The sequence below is a fragment of the Porites lutea genome, chromosome 3 (genome assembly GCF_958299795.1).
Source record: "Porites lutea chromosome 3, jaPorLute2.1, whole genome shotgun sequence".
NCBI classification, from domain to species: domain Eukaryota; kingdom Metazoa; phylum Cnidaria; class Anthozoa; order Scleractinia; family Poritidae; genus Porites; species Porites lutea.
This window is the reverse complement of record NC_133203.1, coordinates 42,475,591-42,502,590: the sequence shown is the minus strand read 5'-3', so window position 1 is coordinate 42,502,590 and position 27,000 is coordinate 42,475,591. Positions and strand designations below refer to the sequence as shown.

Here is a 27,000-nt window from a genome sequence, read left to right as displayed (position 1 = left end):
TCTTCGACGTCAGCGAAAACGTCACTTTGAAAATGAATTCGCGTTTTTTAAACTTTGTCAAGTTTATTCCACTTCGCCGAAAAATGTCAAATGTACGTAAATTTCCCTGGGGTTGATTCCTTGAGGAAGGCATTGAAGAATGGAAAGAAAAATTCGTCGTCGCTTATTTGCGTCCTTCTTAAAACGTGAAATTAGGCATTTTCACGTCGCAATCGTGCACAGTGACGGCAAAGAAATGACGTACAGAAAAGCCTGATTCACGTGCAAAGTTGTTATTTTGCTTGTCTAAACCTACTTCTCATTGTCGTCGCCGTAGTCCTTGCTCCAGCTAAAACGCCTTGTGCGGCCCATTTCTTAGCCTGCGAACGGCAGACGTGTTTCTAGCCTGCGTAGCAAGCGTTTCCGTTTGGTTTCGTAGCAAAGAAAGACCGAGGAACGGGATTCTCGGTTTTGGCCGCGCGAGAAATGAAACAAGAGTCTTTGACTCTCGTTCCTCGTTCTTTGCTCCTAAACCTCACGGAAACGCTTGCTACGCAGGCTAGCGTATTTCCGGAAATACGTCTGCGGTTCGCAGGCTACCCATTCTATCATCTGCATTCTATTAGATATAATAATGGTATCGAGACGCGAATTTATAGAGGTCATGTGTAAAATTTGTCGAGACTTAATTTTGAGTTAGTGTGGAAATTGCGCCGCCTCGTTTGACCTGAAATTATAAGGAGGCTAATCATTAAGAATGTTTCGGTTATGTCACCCGCACATGCAGGAATATTACTTTACACAGTTTGACAAGTTCTACAGCTCTTTCTCTGAGAGTTATTAGGGACTTTAAGATCCAACGACGCAACGGCGACAAGAACGTCGCTTAATAAGTGAATTTGAGTTTTTTCAGTCTTTATAGCGATTATTTCTACCCACTTACTTTGTCAATTGTAGGCGAACCCTCTCGGCAAGATTTCCGTATAACCCCATACATAATTATGCATACATTCGTTGTTTAAAGAAAACAAAAGACAGAACAATACTAAGCCTTTGGGATTTCAGCTATTGTTTTCTTGACGTTCTCGTTGTCGTCTGCGTCATTGGATCTTAAAGTCCCTATTAACGAACGAGACTCAACCGACAATATTTGCCCAAAAAAAGGCAATTATGCGTCATTTAACATGAATCTTCTTACATTTTGTTATCGTCTGAATAAACACGAGATTAAGAGAGGAAGAAAAACATTTTAAACAAAACAAAACAAATTTAGGGGGGCGTAATGCGTTTATACAAGTGGGGTAGGTGTTTACTGAAGTAGCGTGTACATCAGGGCGGATAATCGGCCCTGGTGAACATGGGCGAATGAACCCGCAAATACAAGATTATGATCAAATCCTACCACAATGTTTTCTCATTTCTTTTCTCACAACTTGGATAAAAGACCGTATTACACCGATTATTTATATTAGACAATTTCCCATTTTCACATTCCACATAATACTGCACCTTGCTTCTCTTGGGTTTTACAGTCGTCTCATGCAAGAGAAATTGAAGACAATTCGCCACTCCCAAAATGCACCTTGTTTACCCCGTAAAATTTTGCTTTAACATTGTTTTCATTAGGGACCTTAAGATCCGAGGACGGCTACGGCAGAGAAAGCGTCGCTGAAAAAGTGAATTCGCGTTCTTTCAATCTTCATCGCGATTACTCCAAGTCACTAACTTTGTCAAATGTAGGCGAACCCTCCTAAAGTCGAATTTCTAAGAACCATATCCAAGTTCAGAAGGAGAGAGGAAATTTCGTCGTCGCTTGTGTACGTCCTCTGTACATCGTGAAATTAGGCATTTTCACGTCGTAGTCGTGCAGTGACGACAATGAAATGTACAAAAAAGCGCGATGCACGTGCAAAATTGTTGTTTTGCTAATTAAACGTATTGTTTTTGTGGCGTTCCCGTTGCAGTCGCCGTCGTCGGATCTTTCTCTTGAGACGGCTGTAATACCCAGGAGAAATGAAAAACAGAGGTTATGCAAAATTTTGGGGAGCAAACAACGCGTGTTATGGGAGATGTGCAAACTGGCGAATGCTTATGCACAATTTTGGGGAATAAAAACTGAGTATTACGTGTAACGTGAAAATCGTAAATGTAGCGAGCAGAAAAAAGAGCCATGTCAAAAAAGCATCAAAGTATAATGTGGTAATAAAAAATTGCGTGCAAGTCATACTGCATGCCCCGTCAATAGAAACGATCTGCTAAATTTAAGATTGGTTGAGTGGTATTTATATTTATCCACACTGGTTAGTATACATATTTTTGCGTGGGAAAAAAATTGTCGTTTAATCTTGAATTCCTTTACACATAGTAGCACGTTCTCTATATCAAACCGGCGACGTGCAAATAGGCATCTATTGTCGACACGGTTAAGGATGAAAAGTAGGCTGGTTTTCTCAATGCTAATATTATAAAAGTTAAAGTTGAAAGTTTAAGCGAAAGTCAAAATTCTTTAATGTTACATTTTTGTTAAGGAAATGGCGTGAGGGTTATAGAAACCAAAACAAAAAAAGAAAACAGATTGCATTGGTATGTAAGAGGTTTTACTTCGTTCATTAAGTAGCTTATGGAGTCAGAAATGCACAAATATTGTTTTGGTTTTGGATATATTCTAGAAGCAGCTGAACTATTTGTCCGCAAGCTGCAGTTTACATCGTAAAACATTTGCTCGAATAGACTTTTTAACTTTATTGTATAACCGGAATAACTAAATCGTTATCCTATTTAAGATACCTTAAGCTCAAAATCGGAATAGTGACGGCCTATGTTAATAAAGGAAAACGGGCAGAGTAAGATTGTGAGAACTGGACTAAACTATTTTTTTTTATACTTTAAGGCACAGGAGTTTATGTTCTGCGATTTAGCTAGTTCAGTTTAAAGGTACCTTATCGAAGAATTATTAATTCAAAAAAAGATTCCATTTTCAGAAAATGAACACCTCAAAGCCTACAACCTCTGCCCCAGGAGAGCATGCTCACAGGTTACATCAAGCATTATAGAAGTACCCTCCCCCACCGCGGAGGGGGGAGCAAAGACTAGCTCTTTAGTTCTTTTCAGCTGCCGTCTTTCACTGTCCGAGACTAAAAAATTCTAATGCCCAATTCCTTCGTTACTTTCGATGTCACATCAGATCTGAAGTATTAATGGGCGTCATATATTTCATGATCTATCCGATGGTAATTGCACTGGAGTAGATCCTATTCGGTCTGTAATGATACGAGTGACCTGATTTGTGGTTTTCCTCTAGTTCTAGAGGCCCATTTCTCGAAAGTCACCTTATCTTTACGGGCTCGAAGGCATGGAAACCGGTCGTTTCGATACAAACTCAAGCAGTGAAATTGCCCAAAAATTTTGTTTACTTTAAGTATAGTTTGCGAGTGAACAAAAAAACATTTGGGCGAATATCTTCGTTCTTTAAGCCAAGTATGTGGAACTATTCACACCTCGAATGAATCACCTTGTATCCAAACAACTTTGTATCAAAACGACCGGTAACCGATAAGCCATGCTTTAAAGCAAAAAATAAATGCTTGCGCCGATTCTAATCCCTTAACTGGTCGGATATATACCTACTCAGGGGCGGATCCAGGATTTCTTTTAGGAGGGGGTGCACTCGTCTCTTGCTCCACTTCAACACCAATAAACCACATAGTTTTTTTTTGGCAGAATACCAGTTGTATTAGAAAACCGCAGGTCATCTGTGGGGGGGGGGGGGGGGGGGGGGGTGCCACCCCTTGCACCCTTCCCCTAGACCCGCCCCTGCTACTCTACAAGATGGCCAGCAATGGCACTAGCCTGTGCCAGGCTCTCAGATAGTACGCCTAGAGACGTCGTGAAAACAGCCAAGCCCCTGCGCGTCAGGTGTCCCATCAGTTTTAATGATCTATGTACATTACTATCAGGCTACCATTGGCACTGGCGCTAGGTGTCTGTTTTGGCAAGGTGGCAATTTAGATGAACACCTCCTTAAAATTGATAATCAGTGTTGGTCCAATACTGTTAGTGTCATATTTTGCAACACCATATGGGCTAACATCTCTCTACAAAGGACAGCTACAGTTGGTCCACGATCTCCTTCAGTTTTGTTCTTTGACACTCTATAAGACAGACACCTCCTTCAGATGGACAAGCAGTGCTAATCCCAGCGGTGTCCATCTAACAAAGTGCTGACCGTAACGTTTTTCCCTTTTATTTTAACAAAATAAAATATCGGTTAAGTTCCTCTAGAAATGATGTTTAAGTTTAAAATTAATCTTAGTTCCAATTTCTTTATTTTCCTTTGTACCAGATTTATCAGAGACAAGGAGCAACACAAATCAATAAAACTACAACGATTATTAATAATTTATTTAGTCATAAAATAATAACAATTTCAAACTGGTTCCAGGTTGGGGAAAACAACTCTCTCTCTATAACATCCGTTCAATTTAATTGGGACTCGTTCAATATAATTGGGACTAATTGGTGTTAGCTGTTATTGCCTGTTATCAGCTATTAGAGCCAATCAGGATCAAGATTATCTTTGGCTAAGAGCTAGTCTAATGTTATCAGATAACAAACCCATTAGATCCAATGGCAAGCTTGTTAGTGAATAACGGGATAACAGCTAATAACAGCTAATAATACTTCACCCATTATACCCAATCACAAGTTTGTTAGAGAATAACGGGATAATATGCTACATTCCACAAGTGTGAATTTGACCCGTGAGGTAAAAATCTATTTCATGACAAGTCAGTGCATCATTCTCGAGTACATACTGGAAGGTTGCACGCATATATGCACATTTGACCCATTATCTGCCGTGAACTCATCTAAAACTCTTTTTGGTTTATTTATCATGTTTTTGAAAAACGTCAAAATTTTACCGTTTTCAAATTACCGATAGGCTTTTTAACCCAACACCTACGAAACAGTGGAATGTTCAAGAATAGAACAAGAAAATCAGAAAATTACTTTATGATCTTTGAAGAAGCGTAGCTCATAACAAGCATGCAACTATCCAACGATCTCTCGATAATAGATCAGTGATACAATAGTTGTGAATAGGAAACAGAACAAATCAACATTGCCCAGAGGAAGTTTATCAGTTATCAAGTGACAATTGCTGACATTCCAGCCCATTCCTGCACGCAAATTTCTTAGACAGTACACTAACACATTTTATTATCTTTAGACTTTCCTTAATTTCACCTTGATTTAACGATGAAATCTGTTTAGAATAAAAAGAAAGGCAAACTTGACGTCACCTAAGGAAAAACCGCCGTTTCCGTTTTTCATTTTGCACTAAGCATCACTTTTTAAAGGCATATTTATACGTAAAATGTATTAACTTTTATACAGAAAAATTTTGAAAGGCCAGAAAGGTTTTACTCTGACACGTTTTGAGAAACATTTTGTTTGACCGTTATTCGGCGATCGATCAGATTTAAAGGGCACATTTTTACGCGCCCTAAAATGTTGTTAGAAGAAAGTAGCGAGTATAAGTTATTAAGTATAAGTCAAAATAATGTACATAGTATGTACATTATTTTGTTTATTTAAGGAAAGGGTTTTAAGTCACTTACATTCTTCATGGTACATGTAAGCTTACTAATACTAATCATAAAGGTTGCAATTGAAAATTATTGCAGTGATTCAAGCACCTCACATAAGCAACATTCTATTCACACCCTTGTTCCCGAAGTTGAGTAAGACATCACTCATGAAGCTTGCTGTTTGGTTCCAAGCCTTTCACTCACTGGCATGGTGCCAACTGGCCTGGGGACAAGGCTGATCTATTCAAGGTACAATTTTCCCAAGTCAAACCATCAGTTGGCAACCCTCGTTAGCAAAGAGTGATTGATTACAGTAGTCATTTACATTATTTAACCTCGGGCACACATATTAAAACAAAGTCTAACCGTTGCAGTTTAATAAAATCAGTGGCCCGAAAAGTGTGTTAACTTGTGGCTTATTTAAAGTAAACAAATGGTTTTAACAGCAAAGAGTGTTTTGAAAGGAAGGTTGGCAAATTGAAAATGGCTAAGAGCACCGTTTGATAAACCCTGTCTAAAAGCTGTTTCAAAAACCAGCCCTCACTCCTTTGGAAGAATAAATCTGAGCTCTGTCGACCACCACAGCAATGGAAACCTAAAATTTTGCAAACAAACACAATTAATTTTGTCCACCTAGATGTCATCAATGTAAAAGTCAAAGATTCCCACACTAACAAGGCAGTGATCTCTGATCTGGCAAATGAGATCATTTTGTTGACAAAGTTATGAGTAGCATCAAGATCACGGTAGCTGCCACCTCAGTTTTTCTGGACAGGACACTGGCATTACCTGGACACCCAGTGATGGTTAATGTCATAGAAAAGCACTTGGATTTGCTCTTGGGTCTTTGAGATGACGATAACGGAACGCTATGTAAACTCCAAGGAACTAGAAGGAAAAAAAAAAAAAGAGAAGTATTAAAATTAATAATGTGGACCTTTTAAATCAAAATCGCCAGCAAGCTTCAATTAAGTTAAGCCTAAAATAACAAAATGATTGTGCACATTGTTTAGTCCAGTATTCAAGCTGTTCCTTTTGCATTATGGCAATTATAGTTTTTAAACCCATGATATAGCAAGGATACTAGAGTCCACTGCACAGGAAAAAATAACGGATTCCCATTTTTGGATATTTTAGGGTATTTAAAGAATACCCACAAAAATCCCAAATTTGGAAGAGTGAGACAAGTCCCAATCAGGGAACTTGGTTGGGAATTCCCTGGTTGGGACTTGTCTCACTTTGCCAAATTTGGGATTTTTATGGGTATTCTTTAAATACCCTAAAATATCCAAAAATGGGAATCCATTATTTTTTCCTGTGCTGATTATTACATGCTCTAATACAACATCCATAAACTGAACAACAATACATAACAGGGCGGGGAGGGGGGGAGGGGGAGGGGGGACACAATGGCTCCAGCCACACTAGGGTACTTAACAGAGTTATCTCCAATAATTACCTGGCTAAAAAAATGCAACTTCCCTTTTAACCGGGTTACCGTTCGTTTAGAAAAACTTTTGAACAGGTTATTGAAAAAACTAATGCAGTCAACTTGCTAAGTATGGCTGAAGCCAATGTCACAAGCCTGCTGGAACTTTGCACACTGAATAAGAAAGAGGAGTCATATATTTCACATTCCAGTATCTTATGTTAAACTTTAATGGCATCAATACTGTGACCCACAGAGTTGAAATGCCGGGTCACAGCATTTCTGATGTCCTGGTATGGTTTTATGCAATGAAACGAACATCCAAAAAAAGCACTGTGAAATAGGAATCATTTTCAAGCTTGGAACTGTTCAGCTGAATGGACTAAAATTCAACATCACTTTCAGCTTCATTTGAAGTGTTACTTATACTTATGCATGTGCAACTATTAACAAGTAAATGTACATGTTGTAGTTAATTGTTTATCTCAGGTAATTTTTGTTTTTCTTTTGTTTTTGAGTATTATAATGTATGCTAATGAAGTTGAAACAAAGGAAAAATAAATACTACCTGAGATAAAAAATTAACTACAACACACACACATGCCTCAACTTTTCATCTCAATATCATATTGTGTAGTTTGACGATTTCTCCTAGACTGAAAAAGGGTTATACACTGTGTTTACTACCACTTGTGACACTTTTTGAGATATCATTTCTACATTATTATTCTATAAGTTATCTAAAACAAAATTCTTCATTCACCATTTACAGTAAGGCTCTGTTCAAACACCAAACTTTTCATGAGCTTAACCTAATACATTGAATTAAGTACATGAAAAGTTGGGTGTCTGAATCAATTAGGAATGCCTGCGTCAATTTGGAATGGCTAAGCCGTTCTTTCTGCCTAGCCCGGCTGGGAATTTCGACTTTGGAACGGCTTTGATTCAGATACCGAACTTTTTATGTACCGAACCTAATGCATAAATTATTATGTAATTTTGTAAGCAGTTTGACCTAAATGAGCATCAGTCTTCTCCTTTTGAATAAGTTCAGCTGCAATAAATTAAGATTGACCTCTGAATCAATTCAGCCAGTCTAAAGGTAATTTGGGTCAGCCTTAATTTGAATTAGGTTTGGCCCATGAAAAGGGCTTCTACTCTTGGGGGTTCAATAGGAAGGTCAAAATTTACAGGTTAATTAAGATGAGCTGTTTCTTTTGGAGGGACCACTACTTTTTAAATTTTATAGTACAGTACATTCAAACCTCGTTAATACAGACACTGAGGGGGCCATAGAAAGAGTCCATATTATGTTAACGGGGTGTCCATCTTAAGCGGGTTGAATTTAGAGAAAAATTAATGTGAGAGCTTTCTCTCCCTGGGGACAAAGCAAACTGTCCATATTAAGCAGGGCAAGCGGGGTTTGACTTCATAACAAATTTCTACTGTAATTACATGTACAAACATTTTGTGAAAGGTTTGAAACCAGGAGTAATTTCATAAGTGGAATATGATTGTCTGGGTGAGTGTAGTCAAGACTGTTCTTGACAGTGACTCGCATTTTGGCAACGTGTGCGATAGTCATCTTCAGAGTCAAAGTGAGTTGTATCACATCAGTGGATGGCATTTAACTCTGGTTATTGACCTGACTGGTCAATTGAGTTGTGGTGTTATTGTTATTGATGGTCTGTCAGTTATTTAAGCTGTTAAAATATTGGTTATGAAGCCTCTAAATGCCATTGGTGTGTTTCGATCTGTCTTTTGTGACAGTAAAACAGCTGTTTATTATTAGTCAAATTGTCCATTGTCTAGTCATTCTACTGTTGTCAGTTTTGCTTGAGTCTATCAATAAGTCATTTGTATGGTGGTGGTTTGTTAGAAAACCAGCTTTCTAGGATGAGTTGATGATTGAAGTAATAATTAGTATACGCAATATGTAACACATGTTGTACTGTCCCAGTCAATTTGATGTTTCATCTGTAAATAGTGTTCACCATTTCTTGTTGATTGTGCATGTTCAGTCAGTCAAATGCTAAGGTTTCTTATAGTCTCACCAATGCAAGTGGCCTGGCAGTTACTACAGCTTGCATACTGCTCCCTGTCTGTCCTCTGGTCTATCTTTGTCCCTGATATTTTGTAAGCAGTTGTCTAAAGTGGTTATCAGTTTGTATGCAATGCATGCAACCATTGTAAGGTTGTAGTATAGGTACGATAGTTTCAGAGGTGCCTCTGATGTACGGTATAGTTCCTGTTTAAAATGGGCCTGGTATTAAAATAAAGCTTGAAAACATAATTAAATAATAATAATAATTATTATTGTTATTAGTTATTTCTATAATTTTTACCTACCAGTGTAAAACTAAAGAAGAGTCCAATACCTCCCACATCATTCTTAACTGTTTTCAGTCCTGTGTTTGTAAGGTAATCATAACATGTGGGACACTGATCTGGGCAACTAATGGTGTGATTCGTGCAACATGGAAGCTGAAAATATTAGTGAAACGATCAAGAATAAAATAATAATGTTATTGGATGAGGCTGAGTATGATAATTATAAATTCCAATCTACAAAATATTTGCCGGTTCCTTGGCAGTGTGATGCTTTTTTCAGGCAGATATTATCTTAAAAGCAGTAGTTATCCCTCAAGTGGTTATTATGTGTAATCTTGCTGTTTTTGAGGCAGTGATTTGGCTATTTTGCTTTTGCATTATGTTTGCGATCTTCCACCACTTCCTCATCAAAACAGCTTACTTTACTCCCATGCCATTGTCTTTGCATGACATTATTATTTTAGTCCCTCTTTTGACTGGATATTTCATGATCAACATCAATGGTAAAGTAAACAGAACACAACGTCCAAATTTGGTACATACTACACGTAGCTGGTTATTAAGAATTAGCCAGGAAATTTACTTTGAAACTTACAAAACCTTGAACACCAGTAAAATTTCTGGCATATTATTGTGTTGCAAGGAAAGAGCTGATCAGTCTAGGTATAAATAAACTGCAAGCAGCAACAGCTAATATGTTTGTGCCTTTGTGGCTTGCTAGCATGTCCTTCTATTCAATGTAAATGGTCATAAAACAGTACACACTGTAAATCCTCCATTAAGCCCTCCTCTCAAATAAGCCCCCTCCCTCTAATAAGTCCCCCCCCCCCTTTTCAGGGGAAGAAAATTAAAAAGCCTCCCTCCCCTCCGCTCCCCTAATAATTATTCACCATTAAATGATAGACTGTATTAATCAATCACGACTGTAATACTTCATGTGGACTGATCCAGGATGGTTTATTTACCAACTGGAAGTTCGGATTTGATTCTGATCTTTGACTGCATGACCTCTAACCTTCTTGTACTTGAGCTTTCCCACTCTGTATTCTAGTTCTTTATGAACAACTGATACAATCATCTTTTCTAAATTAAATAAGCCTCCATCTCTATTAAGCCCCCTCTCAAATGGGCTTTAACTAAATAAGTCCCCCGGGGGGCTCAATAATTGACTCCAGCAGTGGAAGAGTTAAAGTTTCTTTCAAGAGGCCTCACAGTGATTTGAAATTGGTGTGTACATGTTCATGGGTCTTAAATTGTTACCAGCTGGTTTCCAACGTGCCTAGAAATAGCCAGCGACCAGAAAGTCAAGGCTGGTCACCAGATGGCTCTTGTATCACAAAGTTAATTTTGAACCCAGAATTGTGAGGGAACTATAGATATTTCCTTACTACACCCTTCAGGTTCCTTGTTGCAGTAACAATACAATCTTAGAGGTTTATTTGAACAGCATTTTAAAGATTATTATTTGTTTGAAATATTTCTGGTTCTGGCTGGCTCATCTCAGCTAATAAAACTTTGAACACCAGAAATATTTTAGGAATACCATAAATCCTCTATTGTGGTTTTCACAAAGTTCTAAAATAATGATTTTTCATTTTGGTTCTTTATACTCTTTCTGTCACCAAACCACGCAGTTTATATCCAAAAAAGTAGATGGTCTTGTAGATCAAGGCACCCACAATCATGACTCTGAGTCTCACATTTATTAACTCTAGGAGAAAGGTGTGGCTAATTATATACATTGGGTTTTACTAATAAACCATACCTCGGCACATGATGGGTGACCATATGGGCCATCTGTAATGTTCTCAAAATTGGGGTCAAAACCACAGCAGTCTCCTGTCTTCTGGAACTCTTCCTTTGTTTTGTTACTCAGAGATCCCCAGCCCTTCTTAAGAAGTGCATGTTGTTGACTGGAACTGATTGATAGTGCGGCCACAGACAGAGAGAAGAGAATAATAAACACAATAATCATAATTGCCATGTACTACACATACATCTAGTTAAGGATAAACACCTTGGACCATTAACTAAGGCAACTCCCCAAGATGATCTTACATTGAACTTCATGAAGAGGCATCTGGCAAGATACAGAAGTTTAAGGGTGATTTACCCATATAATACAAGAGTGTAAACGTAAGCACAGGCAACAAAAACATGGCACCTCACAGAACCCCTCATTTCCAGCTGTAGTGCATTCAGGTTGTTATCATCATAAGCACACGTATGTGCACTGTTTATGTGACATTATACAAGTTTTGTGCTTGTGGTTGCATTTTATATTGCAGAAACAACAGAGAGATTGCTTTGACCAGCCCAACTCTCTGACTTAGATATGTACAATTTGAATCACTAATATAGCCATGGCAACAACCAAAAATTGATCTAGACCACAGGCATACCATTATGTCAGTTACTGAAAGCTTTCTGTTCTTTCTTTTTTCCAAACTACAATTCATTTTTGGCAATGGTAAACTTATCTCAACAAAGGATACAAAAAATAAAATAATCTGGTGATGCTTGATTGCACCATAAATTCCAGCAATAGACAGTAACATCAAAAACACTCCACATGCAATAGTACCACCCACTATAGGCCAGCTGGTCAATACAGCACTTATTTTAAAGGACACTGGGACAATAATGAGTGTCAACCCTACAATCTGCAAAATACAGAAAACAAAATAAAATGTTAACAATAAGGTTTCCATTCAAAGTAAGTTTGACAACAGCAAAGAATGTGATGTGAGATTGACTCCTGGAAGTGATGCCACATATGTATGTGGGTTAAGTAGTTTGTTCACTCTTACACATCGTATTTTATGGAGTTAATGTTGACACTTGGCCGATACCACTAATGTTACGTTAAAATGAGCAGCTATCGGCGGCACATCTGTTGACTTTTGTTAGCATATTGGTCAACTGTTGTATAAATTTCCATATTTTCATTTGGCATAGTGTTAAAGTGTGCAATGCTGCCATTATGGTACACAGAGTAACAATTGAAAAAGAAACTTGTGCTGAAAATAGCCTACATAGCAAGCGTTTTTGCACGAGTTCATGAGAATTGCTATAAAGGCTATGCAGAGACCCGCTATACTCCACCAATAAAAAAAAATTGTAAATTGTAATTTGTTTACCCACGGAGCACTAAGGAGTTCATAAGAACTCGTTGAGACGTGTCCGTGCGTTCCAGATCGAATTGGAATTTGAAAGTGTTGGTTTTTAAGGAGAGGGGAAAACCGGAGTACCCGGAGAAAAACCTCTCGGAGCAAGGGAGAGAACCAACAACAAACTCAACCCACATATGGCGTCGACGCCAGGATTCGAACCCGGGCCACATTGGTGGGAGGCGAGTGCTCTCACCACTGCGCCACCCCTGCTCCCCATGGTTACATCTGAATGTTTTGTTTTGTATGGCATTTAATACTATTTTTAAATAACACTTGTTCATGAAACAAAGGATTCTGAGTATAATACGCACCCTAAAATTTTGAAACAAGTTTTGGTGAAAAAAAGTGTGCATTATACACTAGTAAATATGGTACTCAAGAAATATGACTTCAGAAGAAGAGTTAACCAAGTATCTGTAAAGTATCTGCTAATTGTTTGTGGCCTAATGATCAATATGTTGACTGATTATTTATCCATCTACATTTCGGCTGATGCGTGATTGACATGCCACCCATCTGGTGGTTGACATATCTACTGATTTATGTCAACCCACATATCAAACAAGAATTTGCCAATATGTCAAGCGATAGTCTGCTGACTGGTATAAGTTGACATGCCAGCCAACTCGTCAACTGTGCATAATATTGGCCAATAGTATCAATTGATACTCAGCCGTAAGAGGGGAGAGGAGGTGCTTTAATTGCACAAGTTCTGGCAATTGTTCAAGACGGTGAAGAAGTAAAAAATTGACCAAAGGAAATGGATCAAAGAGGTGATTTCATTTAGGGAAACTGCATTTGTTTTTTAATTGAGGATTTTTTTTTCAGCTATGATGTGTGATTGTGTCAATCTTTTTTTTTTACTGCATAATAACTCCACTACTACTGTCAATACCGACTCAGAACGTGTTCGAATTAACCACATGATGGTCAAAAGTAGAAAGTCGATCAAGGGCAATAAGGTCTGACTCTTCATAAAAAGTTAGCTAAGCATAGAGCTACGTTTACGGTATAAATTTCGTGAACAAATTAGACAAACATAAATTGTAACGAATAAGGAAGGTTGTGTTAGATCTTCGAAATGACATATTTGAATCTTACATGTAAAAAGCACACAGCCATTCAATTGATGTAAGCTTACTTATTAAGCTTGAGCTTCAGTTCAGAAGTAAGCTTATAAACTACCTTAACTCCAACTTACCATATAAATGATATTCAAGAATATAAGCCCCAGCTTATAGCATCTGAACGTCATAGAAGAGCCTGTTATCCCCATTTTGTGTAAAATTATAAAAAACGCCAGGAGAATTCCCGGAAGCTTTGACCTCACATGATACTAAGTCCAATCCAAGATGGCTGCTCCTCCTCGAGTGACGTCACTCATGAATGTGACCAATCCATGATATTTTTAGAAAGCCGCTTATCAAAGCGATGATGGGAGGGGAGGGGGAGGGCCAACTTCACGCGGTACATTATTTATTCAAACAGCTTTATCTTGGTAATACCAGAAGAACTCTATTAACAGGAAATTCTTCAGTCTCCGGGTTTTCCTACAACCTGTCTATCCTAACATAAGTTTGTTTCCGCCACTGGACAGGGTAAAAGCCGGCACTTTTCAGACTTTTAGCTCATTGGCACTACTGACCCATTAATTTAAGTGACCGACCTACCGCCAGTAAACGACGAAAATCAAGTGCAGTGACTTTTAATCTGTCAATAGCAACTGCTGTTTCCTGCAGAAAAATGTAGTGATTTCTTGTGGTATTTAAAAAGGGCGGAATACCCGGTCAGTAAATTTTTGAAACTGAAAAAAAGCATCCGAAAAGTAGCAAGGCTGAGTGATGAACAAAAAATATCATGATTTGTAATTCAGGTGCTAATTTCGTGACAAGACGCAAACTTGTTTGACAAGACTATACAATTTTTTTGCAGAATTTGCATGAAAATAGAGTTCAGTTCTCAGCTGAGGAAAATGCTTTTGTTCTCAAGCTACTGGCCGCAGTGACGTCGGCTGCGAACGGCACTGTAGTTCTTTTTCGACATTGTATACGGTTACGTCTTGCATTATTCAACTTTTGAGAGAATTTATCGGCACAAACGAACAATGATGCCAGGATACAATTTTTCGCGTAAAAACTGAACCTCCTTTACTACGATGAATCAAGAGAGGACAAAGCTCTCTCTTCACCCTCTCTTTGATGAAAATGATCGAAAGTTTACACACGTTTACAGTCTAGCTTACAGTTTAGGGCCCAGTCAGTGTTCATAAGCCGCGGGAATTATAGTGCTAACCAGTAAATTTCAATCCTCTTGTTCAAAAGCATTTTCACGGATAATTTTCGCTATTCTTTTCAGAACATCCAGTCACCAAATTGTAGTCAAAAAGAATTTCAAAACTGAATTTGATTTTTCAGTAAGCTTTCACATTGAAATCAAATTTCGGACTAGGAGGGTTATCGTAACCCCTGCTCCGACAGCAACTTTGAACCACCCGGCCCTGGGCTGTAGAAAGAGTTAGCTTCATCACTCGTTTGGGGTTCGCTGAGTGAGGATCGAGGACACGCGGCTTGCTTAAATAAGTGGTATTTCTTTTGTAATTTGTGTGGCGGTCGTTTACTTTGGGACGAGCTCGAGAACTAGAAAGACTCAAAGAAGATGATCTCAACATAATAATAAAGGTGCGTTAATATACTCTTGCTCCTAACTAAAAAGCGTAACAAGCGCGCTTTTGCCAGAAACGAGTTCAGGCATGAGCCATAATGGCTCTTGGTTCATGGCAACACTTATATTTTAACTTTTATTTTACTTGTTTCATTTGTTGTTATATTGATTGTTTTGGTACTGAAATCTTCATGTCGAAGATAAAGGCAATAAAGTTGTTTATTATAATTTTGCGACCAATTTGTACTAGTGGCCCTTTGTGGCCTAGTGGCGCTTTCAAGAGTGTAACTCTTATTCTCATAGGAATTTCGTTGTATTTAATATGTTACAGGTATCATGGACGAAATATCCCAGTAAACAAGACTGGTAGAAGACGTAAACATTGCTGCTCAGCTGTCCAATCAGAACACGCGTTAGATTTGAGTGTCATGATTTCCGTGCGCGCAAAAACAATGGCGCGGACTGTTCAACATTCCCGGATACAACAAGAGAGGACTTGAAACGAGTCACAAAACCGACAAAAGTAGTTACTCGAGGTAAAGGATTTGAAATCTTTTTGGACCCCTTTCAATAAATACTGTTCATTATTTGTTCCTGTGGCGGCTAAAACAAGGTAAGCTAAACACGATTTTTTTTTTCGTGTTTCCGAGCGCGTACATGGAAAATTAGGGTGCTTTTAGTTCGTTAGATGCCTCCAGTTGTCGCGGTGAATGAGTTCCGGTATTACAAAGCCAACAGTTTTCGGCCGTATGTTCGCAGTGAACTGGCGGTGTATGTCTTAATTCAGTTATTCATCCGTTCAGTTCGCGTGGGAGACTCACATTTTGCAGATTTCGGGGTTATTTTTCTCTGTAACTGTTGACTTTTTTGTGTTTTCTTGTTCTCGCTTTGGCTCACTGCGTGTTTAATTTGAGTGCAAATTAATGAAGTTTCCTGCTGCATGCATGATTCAGTGAATGCAAATCATTGAATCGATCCAAAGTATTCTCCTATTTCTAGCGACCGTCTCTGCCTGAAAGCGGCTGCTTATAGCATTCACACGGTCGCACATGCATACACAGCGATATGACTCCTTGAAACCATAACATCGCGAAAAGCAATTTCCTTGGTGTAAGTGAAACAATATTTGACTGAGCGAGGCTTTTATATTTGGGAAATTACCCGAGGTTTTATACACAGTTATTATATCGATTCAAGCACTTAAACGGTTTGAGAGTGTTTTTATTTAGGAAAAAATAATAGAAATAGCTTGGCATTCGTTTTAAACGAATGGCTCATATTTAAATCAGGAGAAAGGTTTTTGAAATTATTAAAGAATTGTATACTACAGTATGACTGTGTTCTAGCTTTTAACTCTTATGTTATCACATGAAATTACTACTTCAAAAGTCACCCAAATGCTGAGTCCATGCTGCGTGCCTCTAATGTGAGTCTTAGCATTTATGCCACGTTTCTTACCACAACAAAACGTCAGATCCACAGTAAACTCTTCATTCTTATCACTCTGTTGCATTACCTGAAGGTATTTGATTCACTGCTCCACAGCTGGCAAATTTATAGTGACCAAAATATTTTGTGCAAGGAGGGCATTTTGTGCCAAGTTGTTTTGACAAAATCATCACATGGGAAGGAGCACCCAGGAAAAAAATCTCTCAGTCTTTAGATAGTGCCTATTCAATATTCACAATATTTCATCAGTAAATGGTTTGAACCAAGAAGCTATTTGCCCAGCAGGTTAAAATAATATGGTTGTTTGAGTGAGTGTAGTCTGAAAAGGACTCTTTGTAAGGGTGACAAATAATTATGAGAGTCATGGTCAGAGTTTGTAAAAAGCTACAGTCATTGTTTAGTGATGAATAACCGATAGACAGCAAAGACAGCGCAATACCAGTGATGATGGTATGCACAGGGCTAAAAACCAGACGGACCAATGACAATGCGTTGTATTGAGTGGAAATTGTGTTTAGTCCTTTCTGCATGTGCTTTTGCACTCTCATTTGATGTCACGTTATGTTTTTGGTAAATCCGCCTAATAACATTATTGTCAAACCTGTGTGATGTATTATCCTACAGTAATGTCCAACAGACTGCTCAATTTTCAGGTGCATCGAATAACTGATGTGACTTAAACTTGAATCCTAATCCTACATACAGTTCTTCTACCAGGGCTGTGCTCTAGTGGAGCCTGGTGGTCCATAGCGCCCAACTTTTGCTCTTGGGCGACTAGAAAATCAAAGATCTTTCATACAAATAATATGCTGAGCACTCTAGATTTTACAGGTTCACAGCACTGGGCTCTCTTCAATTTTCCATAGAGCAAAGCCTTGTACTACCTTCATTCCAAGCCACACCTGCAAATTAAACGGTCACTTAACAGATTCCTTTTGATCCCTCAGCTTCCTCAGCTAGGGTCTCGGAGACTGTCTTCTGCCCTTGCCCTTGCGGTGCTGTCAACTCTCTCGGATAATCTGGGAGACTCCAGATTTTGGACCGTATCTGCCAGTCTCCAGATTAGAGCATGAAATCTCCCGGATTGCCATTTCTTCATGTCAGTAGACCTGGCTTTCCGACAGTATTAAAAATTTCGACTATTTTGCTTTGTTTGAGCTAATTTAATCATAAACTCCACTACGCCATTGTAACTTTATAGTAATGTGATTGGTGGGAAGTAAACCAATCAGGTCAAATGTTATTATGCCAACAACATCTTTTTCGCGTGTTTTGTGTCACCGCAAATTTTGTAATCGGAGTCAACAAGTATTTTTTGCACATATGACATCATGTGCCGTGCGTTATGATGTCATCTGTTATCCCCTTCCTTAGTTCCCTATCAATTCTCAATATTTGAAGACATGGGGGTTGACAGCCCTGCATTGGTTAATTTTCCCCACAATAATCACTTGTAATAGTCTCTCTATAACAGGAGGGAAAACAATACATGTAAATAAATTGTATGACTAACTTTTTGTAGTATGATAGTTGAACTGCATTGTTTCAGAGGGATGGACGGTAAATATTTTGATGGTGATTCATGTTTCTTTCTGTTACAATTTGTCGCGTGAATGCAAGTCAGTGTTAAATGTTTTAATAATTTCGCAAATAAAGTTCATTAATTCTTTCAGTTCACTAAATGAAAATGTTTTGATTCTTTAGTTTGTGGCATGTTCTTGGAGACTTTGTCACAGAGTAGGTGTTGACTCTATGAATGCTCTTTTCAGACCATCCACCCTGGCTGCGGTATCTTGTTGTGAGTCATCTAAGATGTCCTCTTCATCGCCAGTGGCGGAGAACTGGTGTTACACTCAAATCAAAGTCATTAAGTTCTCCTACATGTGGACAATAAATAACTTCAGCTTCTGCCGAGAAGAGATGGGGGAAACATTAAAAAGTTCCACATTTTCTGCTGGTGCTAATGACAAGATGAAGTGGTAGGTATTGTTTTTGTACATGTACATGCCTTGCATTTATGGGTCCAGCTACACTCAGTGTATAACTTGACTGTGGAAACATTTCTACTGATGTTTAAAGGGTTTCATTCATTGTTTGTCTCACAATTGTCACTTAGATATTCATCGCTACGTTTTGACCGCCTACTACAGGTCTTCATCAGGCAATAGTGTCATTTTTGATGGTGTTACTGTCATGTACACTGTATGTAATATTGATGTGTCCTAGAAAATGAGTGTTCAAATTTTCCCCCCTCCACTTCCTCAGTTTGCCCCAAATAGTGACCACCTCTTTGCAACAGCTACTAGCGCACCTCTCTCTCCAAGGTGGGTGTGCAGGAAAGTTGGAGATATTATGTACAGTAGATGGATCTAGAACAACATTTACAGCTAACAACAAATATCAATAACATCTGTACCAGGTGGCCAAATTTTTCCTTTACCAGTCTTGTACTGCTCATTATATCTACAAAAAATATCAGTTTCACCCTAGTTTTATCCATAAGAATTTTTATGGTTTGCACAGTTTTTATCTCTTCATTTTCTGTTTTGGAGAAATGGTCAACTTGAATTTAATGTTTGCCAAAAACATGATTGTAAATCTCTTTAATGATTCTGATCTAGACCCTGTCTTGAAATTGGACCTTTACACATGTAAAAGGAATTAGCATTTCTGAATCTGTGATACTTTTTATTTTGCCACATGTGTAGGTGCCTTAGAGTAAATCCAAGAGGCTTAGATGAAGAAAGCAAAGATTATTTATCACTATATCTACTATTGCTTGCTTGTAACAAGAGTGAAGTCAGAGCAAAATTCAAATTTTCAATCCTTAATGCTAACAGAGAAGAAACTAAAGCTATGGGTATGTACTTTGTATGTGTATTAACATTTTTCATTTTAGTTTTGTCATCTCATTTGCATGAATCCATTCCATCATGAGTCTAGAAAAGTGTTAAAGGTGAAAGGTGCAGTTTCACTGCGATATTCATATGGGTATCAATTTTTTTGCAAACAAGTTTTTCATCCTAACTTGTGTTAGTACATGTTGTTTCTTAATTCTTGGTGTTGCAGATGGCTGCAAACACCAAATGATGTAATACAGCAGATTGAAAAGACACTCAGAATGATACCCAAACCACAACACAATAGCTATCCAACAATGGTTTCCACAATACCAAGAAACACCTCTTGTGTTTTCCACGATTAAGATATTTTATTAAGATTGAATATGCCTACAGAAGAGGGGCTGGGAAAGTATACATCTACATTCTTCTTACAGCTCTCCAAGAATCAGACATCTTTGTCCAACAATTCAAAGGGGACAGACAGCAAATTGTTGTTGCTCAAAATGTCTATTTGTCATTGATAACTGTTCATCAGTTACGACAGTGACAGTGACAGTGACAGATTGACTTGATGGTTATGTATGTCTAGTGTGAGGTGTGCAAATATATTATAACAGTCTGCATTTTCTTAAAAGTTGCTTTGAAATGTGGTGGGTATTTGTACACTGTGGACAAAATGCAGTTTATACAAAGTGTGAACTTAGATATTTATTATTGTAAGCCTTATGAAAGGGAGGTACATGTGAAATTTCCCTGGCAGTGTGTTTGCTGTGGTTCAATTTTATCCTTGGCTTAAATTTTATTTTCTTTTGTTTTTGGGTATGGCAATGTATGATCATGACATGATAACAGTTTTGAAACGAAAGAAAATAAAATTTAAACCAAGGATAAAATCAAACCACAACATGTACATATGTTCAAAATAGTAGATGTTATTAAAGATACTACTTGCTTGTAATCAACACTGTCAAATTCATAACACACACTATTTATGACATGTCTAAAATTAAATTCTTCTGCTTTCTCAGAGAGCCAAAGGGCTTATAGATTTGTACAAGGAAAAGACTGGGGATTTAAAAAGTTTATAAGAAGAGACTTTCTCATGGATGAAGCTAATGGTTTATTACCCAATGACACACTCACTCTGTTTTGTGAGGTAAGGCATCATGAACATGATACATGTACATGCACAACCTGCCATAAAGCACTCATTATCTAGGATAGAAAACTTATGGTTTAATTAAAATTACTATGTTTGAATAGGGTAAATGCAAGTCATCATCATCATCATCACAATTAGGTTGGTAAAAGCCAGTTAGGCAACACACCAACCACTCACAAAATTTGAAAGTAAAATTTACATGCAATAAATAGATTAAAATTAATTTAAAAAAAGAGAAGTTGACTGTGATAGTAATGATTGAAGTGCTAGACAATTTTTTTGTAACAGTATGTCTGGTGGTGATTAGAAGCTGAACACTAGAGTGTTTGTTTTCAACAAGAAGATACAATCTTTAATTCAGGGAGTTCAGATTGGTATGTCTAGCCTATATATTAAGGCAGTGATTTTAAGGCTCTAGATTGATCACTATAGTGATCTAGAATCGCAGGCCAGCTTTGTAAAAAGGAACTCTGAACCTCCTCTGTTGTCACATTTACATTTACCCATATGCCCTTCTGATGCAGGGCTTAAATGTGTGTTTTTAAGAGTGAATCCTCCTTTTTTACTTTGAATAAAAATTCAATGTATAAGTTTTAGTCACATCACAGGGCTGCCAGGAAGATTTCGCATATCTGGCTGTACGCAATAAATTGAACACCTCACTCCCACACTGGAGTGTTTACTATTATTGAAAGTTGTCTAGTCTGCAAAAAAGTAGGTTTTTTTCTCAAAATCAGTTTAGCATACACGGTGTTCATTAGGCACCATAGATTGGAGAATTCTCTGTTTACGATGCAGAATTCTCTGGCTAACCTTTGGTATTCTGTGACTATTTTCTATTCAGATGTGGAGCCCCTTTCAAAATAACCTCTTGTAAGGTTATACCTTCCTCCTGCTAGCAGAATTCTTAATGAAAAGCCTGAACATAGCATAAGAATAGCGTTAGGGTCCCCCATGCACTAAGTGAAACTTGCTCTCTGTTTGCAGCCTTGCTCCAGACCTTTTGCTTGACTGTTTGCGCATACTTGAATACGCAGGAATACGGACTGTTTTGCAGTCTAAAAGGTTGCCAGGGGTCATGCTCACAGCAGCTGGGGGAAATCCCCAGCTCCCAGCCCTTAGTAACAGCCCTTATACCAGATTATTTTCAGTAGTTTTGATGTGTTTTTGTAATAATGAAAAATGGTGGTACTGCATATGTCTGACATTTGTGCTACGTTATTTCAGGTCAGCGTTGAAGGTGATTCAGTTAATGTATCGGGTTCTTCTCATACTGCTGCACTTAAGGTTCCTGAATGCAAGCTTTCAAGACACATGGGATCTCTTTTAGACTCTGGCACCTTTAGTGATGTTACATTATGCACAAGGGGCCGAGAATTTAAGGCTCATAAAGCTATATTATCTGCACGCTCCCCTGTTTTTGGAGCCATGTTTGAACATGAAATGGAAGAAAGTAGAAAAGGTCGTGTGGAGATAAGTGACATAGATCCTGATGTGTTTCATGAAATGCTAAAGTTTGTTTACACTGGTAGCACACCACAACTTCAAGGAATGGCAGATGATCTTCTAGCTGCTGCAGACAAGGTTGGGTCTTTAAAAAATCAGAAGTTTTAGTTTCTCGACCTGCATATCTATACTGGCACAGATTATGTCTAGCACAATAACCAAACAATACACCTGTACAATTCCCATCAAGACTTAATTGTTTGCTTCTCTTGTTTCTTATATGTTAGACGTGTTTTGTACTGCCGGCTACACTGTACATGAAGAAAAAACTTGAGTCATTGTTGTCAGTCATTAATCTTTGCTGCTCGTAAAAACACACAAAGGACACTATTTTGGCTGGACAAAACCAAAAATGTGGTTGGACTCAATCAAGGAAGCATTTAAAGTGCATTTTAGACAAAACGTTAACAAGTGCTACTCCCCACCCCCAAGTTAGTGCCTCAGTGGCAATAAAATCAAAATCAGATGTTAATTCTGTTAATTTAATACAAAAATAACAATACTGTAGTTATAACAATTCTTTCAACTAAACACCACTCTTAAGTGAGCCCCATCCTCAGATAAGGGCTTATGATTTATGGTTTGTAGAATTAGCAGGTACAGCTGCAGACTGACAACTTCAGTCTCTAATTATATTCACTGCAATAATGTTATGTCAGTGTTAATAATGATTCATATCATCTCAAGCTAGATGTCAAAGTTAGTAGCACTGCTATGGTTGTTAGTGATTGTGTACATGTATATGTTTTGTTTAAATTTTATCCTTGGTTCAAATTTTATTTTCCTTTTTTTACAAACTCATCATTTGTTTCACCATACACAATAAACAAAGAAAAATAAAATTTGAACCAAGGACAAAATTGAACCGTAACATATACAGTATGCCGTGGTTAATTTTTGTTTTCCTTTTGTCTTTGGGTATGGTAATGTATGCTAATGAAGTTGAAACAAAAGCAAAAATAAAAATTACTTGAAATAAAAAAATTAACTACAACATAAAAGTTACACATTTCAATCCTACTCATGGTTGCTGGAGTTTGATCCTTATTCTTGATGCTAGAAACTACCAGAAAGTATGAGTACTGTGTGTCAAAAAAGTAGTATTGCTTTGCTAGCAGAATGTTGAAGTTGTAACATGTACAGGATTGACTATTAAATGGGGAGGGGGAGGGGGTTAAAATTTAATGTGTTCTGGACTATGCTTTAATTAGGGTGCCTGAGAGTAATCAGATTACTGGTTGTGGTAGGTTTATTCAGGGGCATACTTGGCACAGGTGTCGTACTCTGTGTATGCAGTACATTGTATGTTTCTTGGATTTATGCTTGTGCTACATTTGTAAACCAGCGTGGCTAGTACAAATCACACTAAAATTTGCTAGTGGTCTTAAGACATGAAAAACACTATAGTGTCTCAGTTTTCAATAATTTACTTGAACCTTTACATGTGTTCCTTTTTTGCAGTATGACTTGGACAGATTAAAAGTTATGTGTGAGGAAGCATTATGTTCAAATTTAACAGTAGACAATGTGTGTGACGTACTTATACTAGCTGACATGCACAGTGCAACTCAACTAAAGACCCAGGCTCTGGACTACATTAACAGGTTAGAATAGCTGTTACAGACCTCTTCTGCAAGATTTTACTTGTTTGTCACCAAAACTGGGTGTGGAATTTTAGGCCTTCCAGTTGTCAGAAATGATGAGATTTAAATACATGTAGAAACAACCAATTTTCAGAATGTGGTTGCTCAGTGGATGACCATAATTCAAGCTGCCAGCCTCTTGCAGTTATGGACAGTTGTTAGCCCCCAAAATTGTAATCTTAGGTTGAAATTTCTGCATATGAAATGGTACAGTTTAACCCCTTTAAGTCCCGAGAGTGACCAAAATTAATTTGCTCCTCACAATATCAGTACATTATCAAAAGAAAAGGTTATGAGATTTAATAAAATGATCACCTCAGAGAAAATACCTTGATCTTTTATCAAATTCTCTCAACTAATTCTTTAAGGAATTGTATGGGGATCAGTTTGGAGAATTTCTAAATGGATATAATTATTTGGGGCTCAAAGGGTTGATAAATAGTCCATTTGTTAAATGATTTAGAAGAGTGATAGGAGATTCAGTGCCAGAAACTTAGCCTTGGAGGCCCAACCAAACTCTTGGCTTTAAAAATTTCAGTCGTGGTGGAAAACCTGCCAAGCATGACTTTCATTGTATGGTGACCAGAAATCACCTTGGGTGCCTTACTGCCTAGATTCGAAAAGATGTTTGTCCAATGGATAACCTACTCAAAAGTAATTTTCAGACAAAAAACTAAAAAAAAAACAACTGCAAAACTGGAGTGATCCAACTTTTAGCACAGCTCACCATTAATGCAAAGTGTGGTTTCAGAAAAATATTGTTCATAGCCCCACCACCAAAGGAAATTTCATTCATAGCATCTGAAAATCAGGCTGTTTATGTTTTTATTTCCGTAGTCGAACAACAGATGTCATGGAATCAAATGGATGGAAAACACTTGTAAGGGATCACCCTCACTTAATAGATCAAGTTTTCAAGGCATTTCTAGCTTCAACACAGACTCCCTTAATAGGACCTCCAAGAAAAAGGCAAAAGACATCATAAGTTGTGTCACAACATCTTAATAATTAATGTAAAAAAATTATATAGAAAATGGTATATATTATTTTTCCGTAGTGGAGCAATCAGTCTTTTCCTTTGAATGTTTTCTTGTAACGTTTCAGGGGGAAGATACTATCTTAAATGTGTGTCGTATTTCTTTGAGAGTTAAAAATGTAGGTAAATTGTCTCTTTCTTCCTATCCTTTTTTTCCGTAATCATTCGTACATCCATATTCTATTATTCTTTACGTACAGAATCGTTCTTCTTTTACTTTGCCATTATTCCAAAACATTGACCCCTCATTATGTTACCTTTTTAAACCAGCAAAAACATGGTAGACCACAGCATAATTTTACCATCCACTTTTTTGAAATAAGTATAGATCTAGATATTCTGATGAAAACACTCCACATTTGCCACTCTCCTGTAAATTTTATTGTCTCTTCCCTGTTTCTCCTATCTCCTCTGTTCGTCATGCTGTTTCCCTGTTCCACTGATTGCTGCTTTTCATTTTCATGCCTTGCACATACTCCTTTATGTTGGTTCTGCGATCTATTGTGTCAGTGTTCTTCATTTCCATTCAGTCATTTCACTCTTTCATTCAACTTGCTCTCACTTTCCCCCTTTGGCTCCCTTCCTAATGCCTTACTTTTGAGATGAAAAGGAAATGACTGATTGTTCCATATCCGGGGGAGGGGGACTCCGCATATGAAAGGGGTGGGGATGCTCGTCGTCTCGCTTAGGGGTGTAAATTTCAGATTTTGGTCTCATTTAGGGTGTTCTGGGCAAAACGCCATCACATTTAGCCGTGAAGGTCTCGTTTAGAGTTGCACGCGAAAAAATATAAAAATATATATTTGATATGTATATTTTTAATTCGTTTTATTCACTCCATTCATATAATCCAATCTCATTTGTCTGTCATTTGTTTGTCATGGTCTCTTTTAGGGGTCAAAAAAGCTTGGGCCACGCCCAGATCGGTCTCCTTTAGGGGTTTAATTCAAAATTTCCAAAGAGCATCCCCACCCCTTTCATATGCGGAGTCCCCCCCCGGTTCCATATCCTGTACAAAGTAGTTGCAGAGAATAGAAAATCAAAAGATAAAGTTGTTTGTAGCTTTAAAGTTCTTAATATAAAACTTCCTCATTGGCATGACAGGGTGTGTTCCTTAACCCTTTAAGCTGTACCTGTGATCAGCGTGTAACTTCTTCTTCTCCTCTAAAATCAGTGCTAAATCAAACAAAACCATATTGAGAATAAAGAATGAGATCGGTAAAGATAACATTTCTTGATTTTCATGAAACCTGCTCTTTATCGTAAGTCGCTCTGTGCTGTCAAGCTTAGACTTCTTGCAGTTGTCCTGAGCATGAAACTTGGTTACTTATGAAAAGAAATTAACTGTACTGCATTTGTAATGGTACATCTTGGAAAACGGTAGTAATTTTAGATGACCTTGATGAGATGGTCTGATCTATTTTGTTTCAGCCGTTTGGGTCTTTCCATCTAATATAGGTTATTTTTCCTCTCCCTCTCAACAAAATCAATTTTGACCTGAAGGTTTGAACATTTTTTGAGCAGATCTTATAAGTTTTACAAGAGGGGGCCGGAAATTTCACACTGCTGTTTCTCGATGGGCATGCATTTCAGCCAGTTAACTAGATCACTGAACTAGTATTTCAAAGAAGGGAGCCTTTAAAGGGAAATTAACATGGCCCAAATTAGGGTGATGTATTGTTACAAACTTACCTTGTTGTAAATAGTCAGACTAGTTTTAGGTCATGGTGTTGCGACCTAAAAAGCACATTGCGTGACAGTTTCCATGATGGGGCTTTGATGTCTTGCTTCCATGGCAACTGTTTTCAGGCCTTTCATGGTGAAAGCGGGAATTGGACATCATTTCTCGGACAAAATATTTTGAAGAATAACAGGGCCTAAAAAGTAGATTTCCAGCAGTAAAATTGACTGGGCAATTCTTTTTGCACTTCTTTCACTCTTAACGGTGACTGAATTCTCTTTACCTTTTTACGTTCATGATAAGGTTTTGACCATTCTATAAGAAGATATCCTCACAGTGTAAAAAACAAATTGCCCAAGAAACCTGTACTAGTAATTAGTACGCAAAAGGAAACAAAACAACAACAACAACCAAAAAAGGAAGCACTAAAACAGAGAGAACAACAACTAACAACAACAAAATAGAATTTTGATTCTGAGCATTTGGAAGTGTTTAGCCCCATCATGGACACTTGTT

The 27,000-nt window shown here is 37.7% G+C and overlaps 2 protein-coding genes across 3 annotated transcripts; one reads left to right on the top strand and one right to left on the bottom strand.

The window, feature by feature from the left end:
• Positions 1-5,552: 5,552 nt before the first annotated feature.
• LOC140931170 (tetraspanin-31-B-like) lies at positions 5,553-13,873 on the bottom strand. Of its 2 annotated transcripts, none has more exons than XM_073380924.1 (6): positions 13,705-13,873; positions 11,826-11,993; positions 11,096-11,317; positions 9,349-9,483; positions 6,360-6,458; positions 5,553-6,165 (listed from the first exon to the last, which is right to left on the bottom strand). In XM_073380924.1, the coding sequence occupies exons 1-5, from the start codon at positions 13,777-13,779 to the stop codon at positions 6,384-6,386; spliced, it is 675 nt and encodes a 224-aa protein (XP_073237025.1). In that variant the 5' UTR covers positions 13,780-13,873; the 3' UTR covers positions 5,553-6,165; positions 6,360-6,383. The 2 variants fall into 2 exon arrangements, with proteins under 2 accessions (XP_073237025.1, XP_073237026.1); XM_073380925.1 differs by having other exon boundaries at positions 5,553-5,810.
• A 1,750-nt stretch (positions 13,874-15,623) lies between these two features.
• On the top strand, positions 15,624-26,131 carry LOC140931169 (speckle-type POZ protein B-like). Its single transcript, XM_073380923.1, has 7 exons — positions 15,624-15,777; positions 18,383-18,592; positions 19,322-19,473; positions 20,485-20,612; positions 21,846-22,202; positions 23,586-23,728; positions 24,605-26,131. Exons 2-7 carry the CDS (start codon positions 18,426-18,428, stop codon positions 24,750-24,752), a joined length of 1,095 nt encoding a protein of 364 aa, XP_073237024.1. The 5' UTR covers positions 15,624-15,777; positions 18,383-18,425; the 3' UTR covers positions 24,753-26,131.
• The last annotated feature ends 869 nt before the right edge of the window (positions 26,132-27,000 follow it).

Excerpts from the sequence above, each read along its gene's own strand:
- LOC140931169 (XM_073380923.1), top strand. The coding sequence starts at position 18,426 with ATGTCCTCTTCATCGCCAGTGGCGGAGAACTGGTGTTACACTCAAATC. Across the intron at positions 19,474-20,484 it reads AGAAGAAACTAAAGCTATGG|AGAGCCAAAGGGCTTATAGA; the intron begins GTATGTACTTTG and ends CTGCTTTCTCAG. Across the intron at positions 23,729-24,604 it reads GCTCTGGACTACATTAACAG|TCGAACAACAGATGTCATGG; the intron begins GTTAGAATAGCT and ends TTATTTCCGTAG.
- LOC140931170 (XM_073380924.1), bottom strand. The coding sequence starts at position 13,779 with ATGGGGATAACAGGCTCTTCTATGACGTTCAGATGCTATAAGCTGGGG. Across the intron at positions 11,994-13,704 it reads TCTTGAATATCATTTATATG|ATTGTAGGGTTGACACTCAT; the intron begins GTAAGTTGGAGT and ends TGTATTTTGCAG. Across the intron at positions 11,318-11,825 it reads ACCAGATTATTTTATTTTTT|TACATGGCAATTATGATTAT; the intron begins GTATCCTTTGTT and ends ATGTATGTGTAG.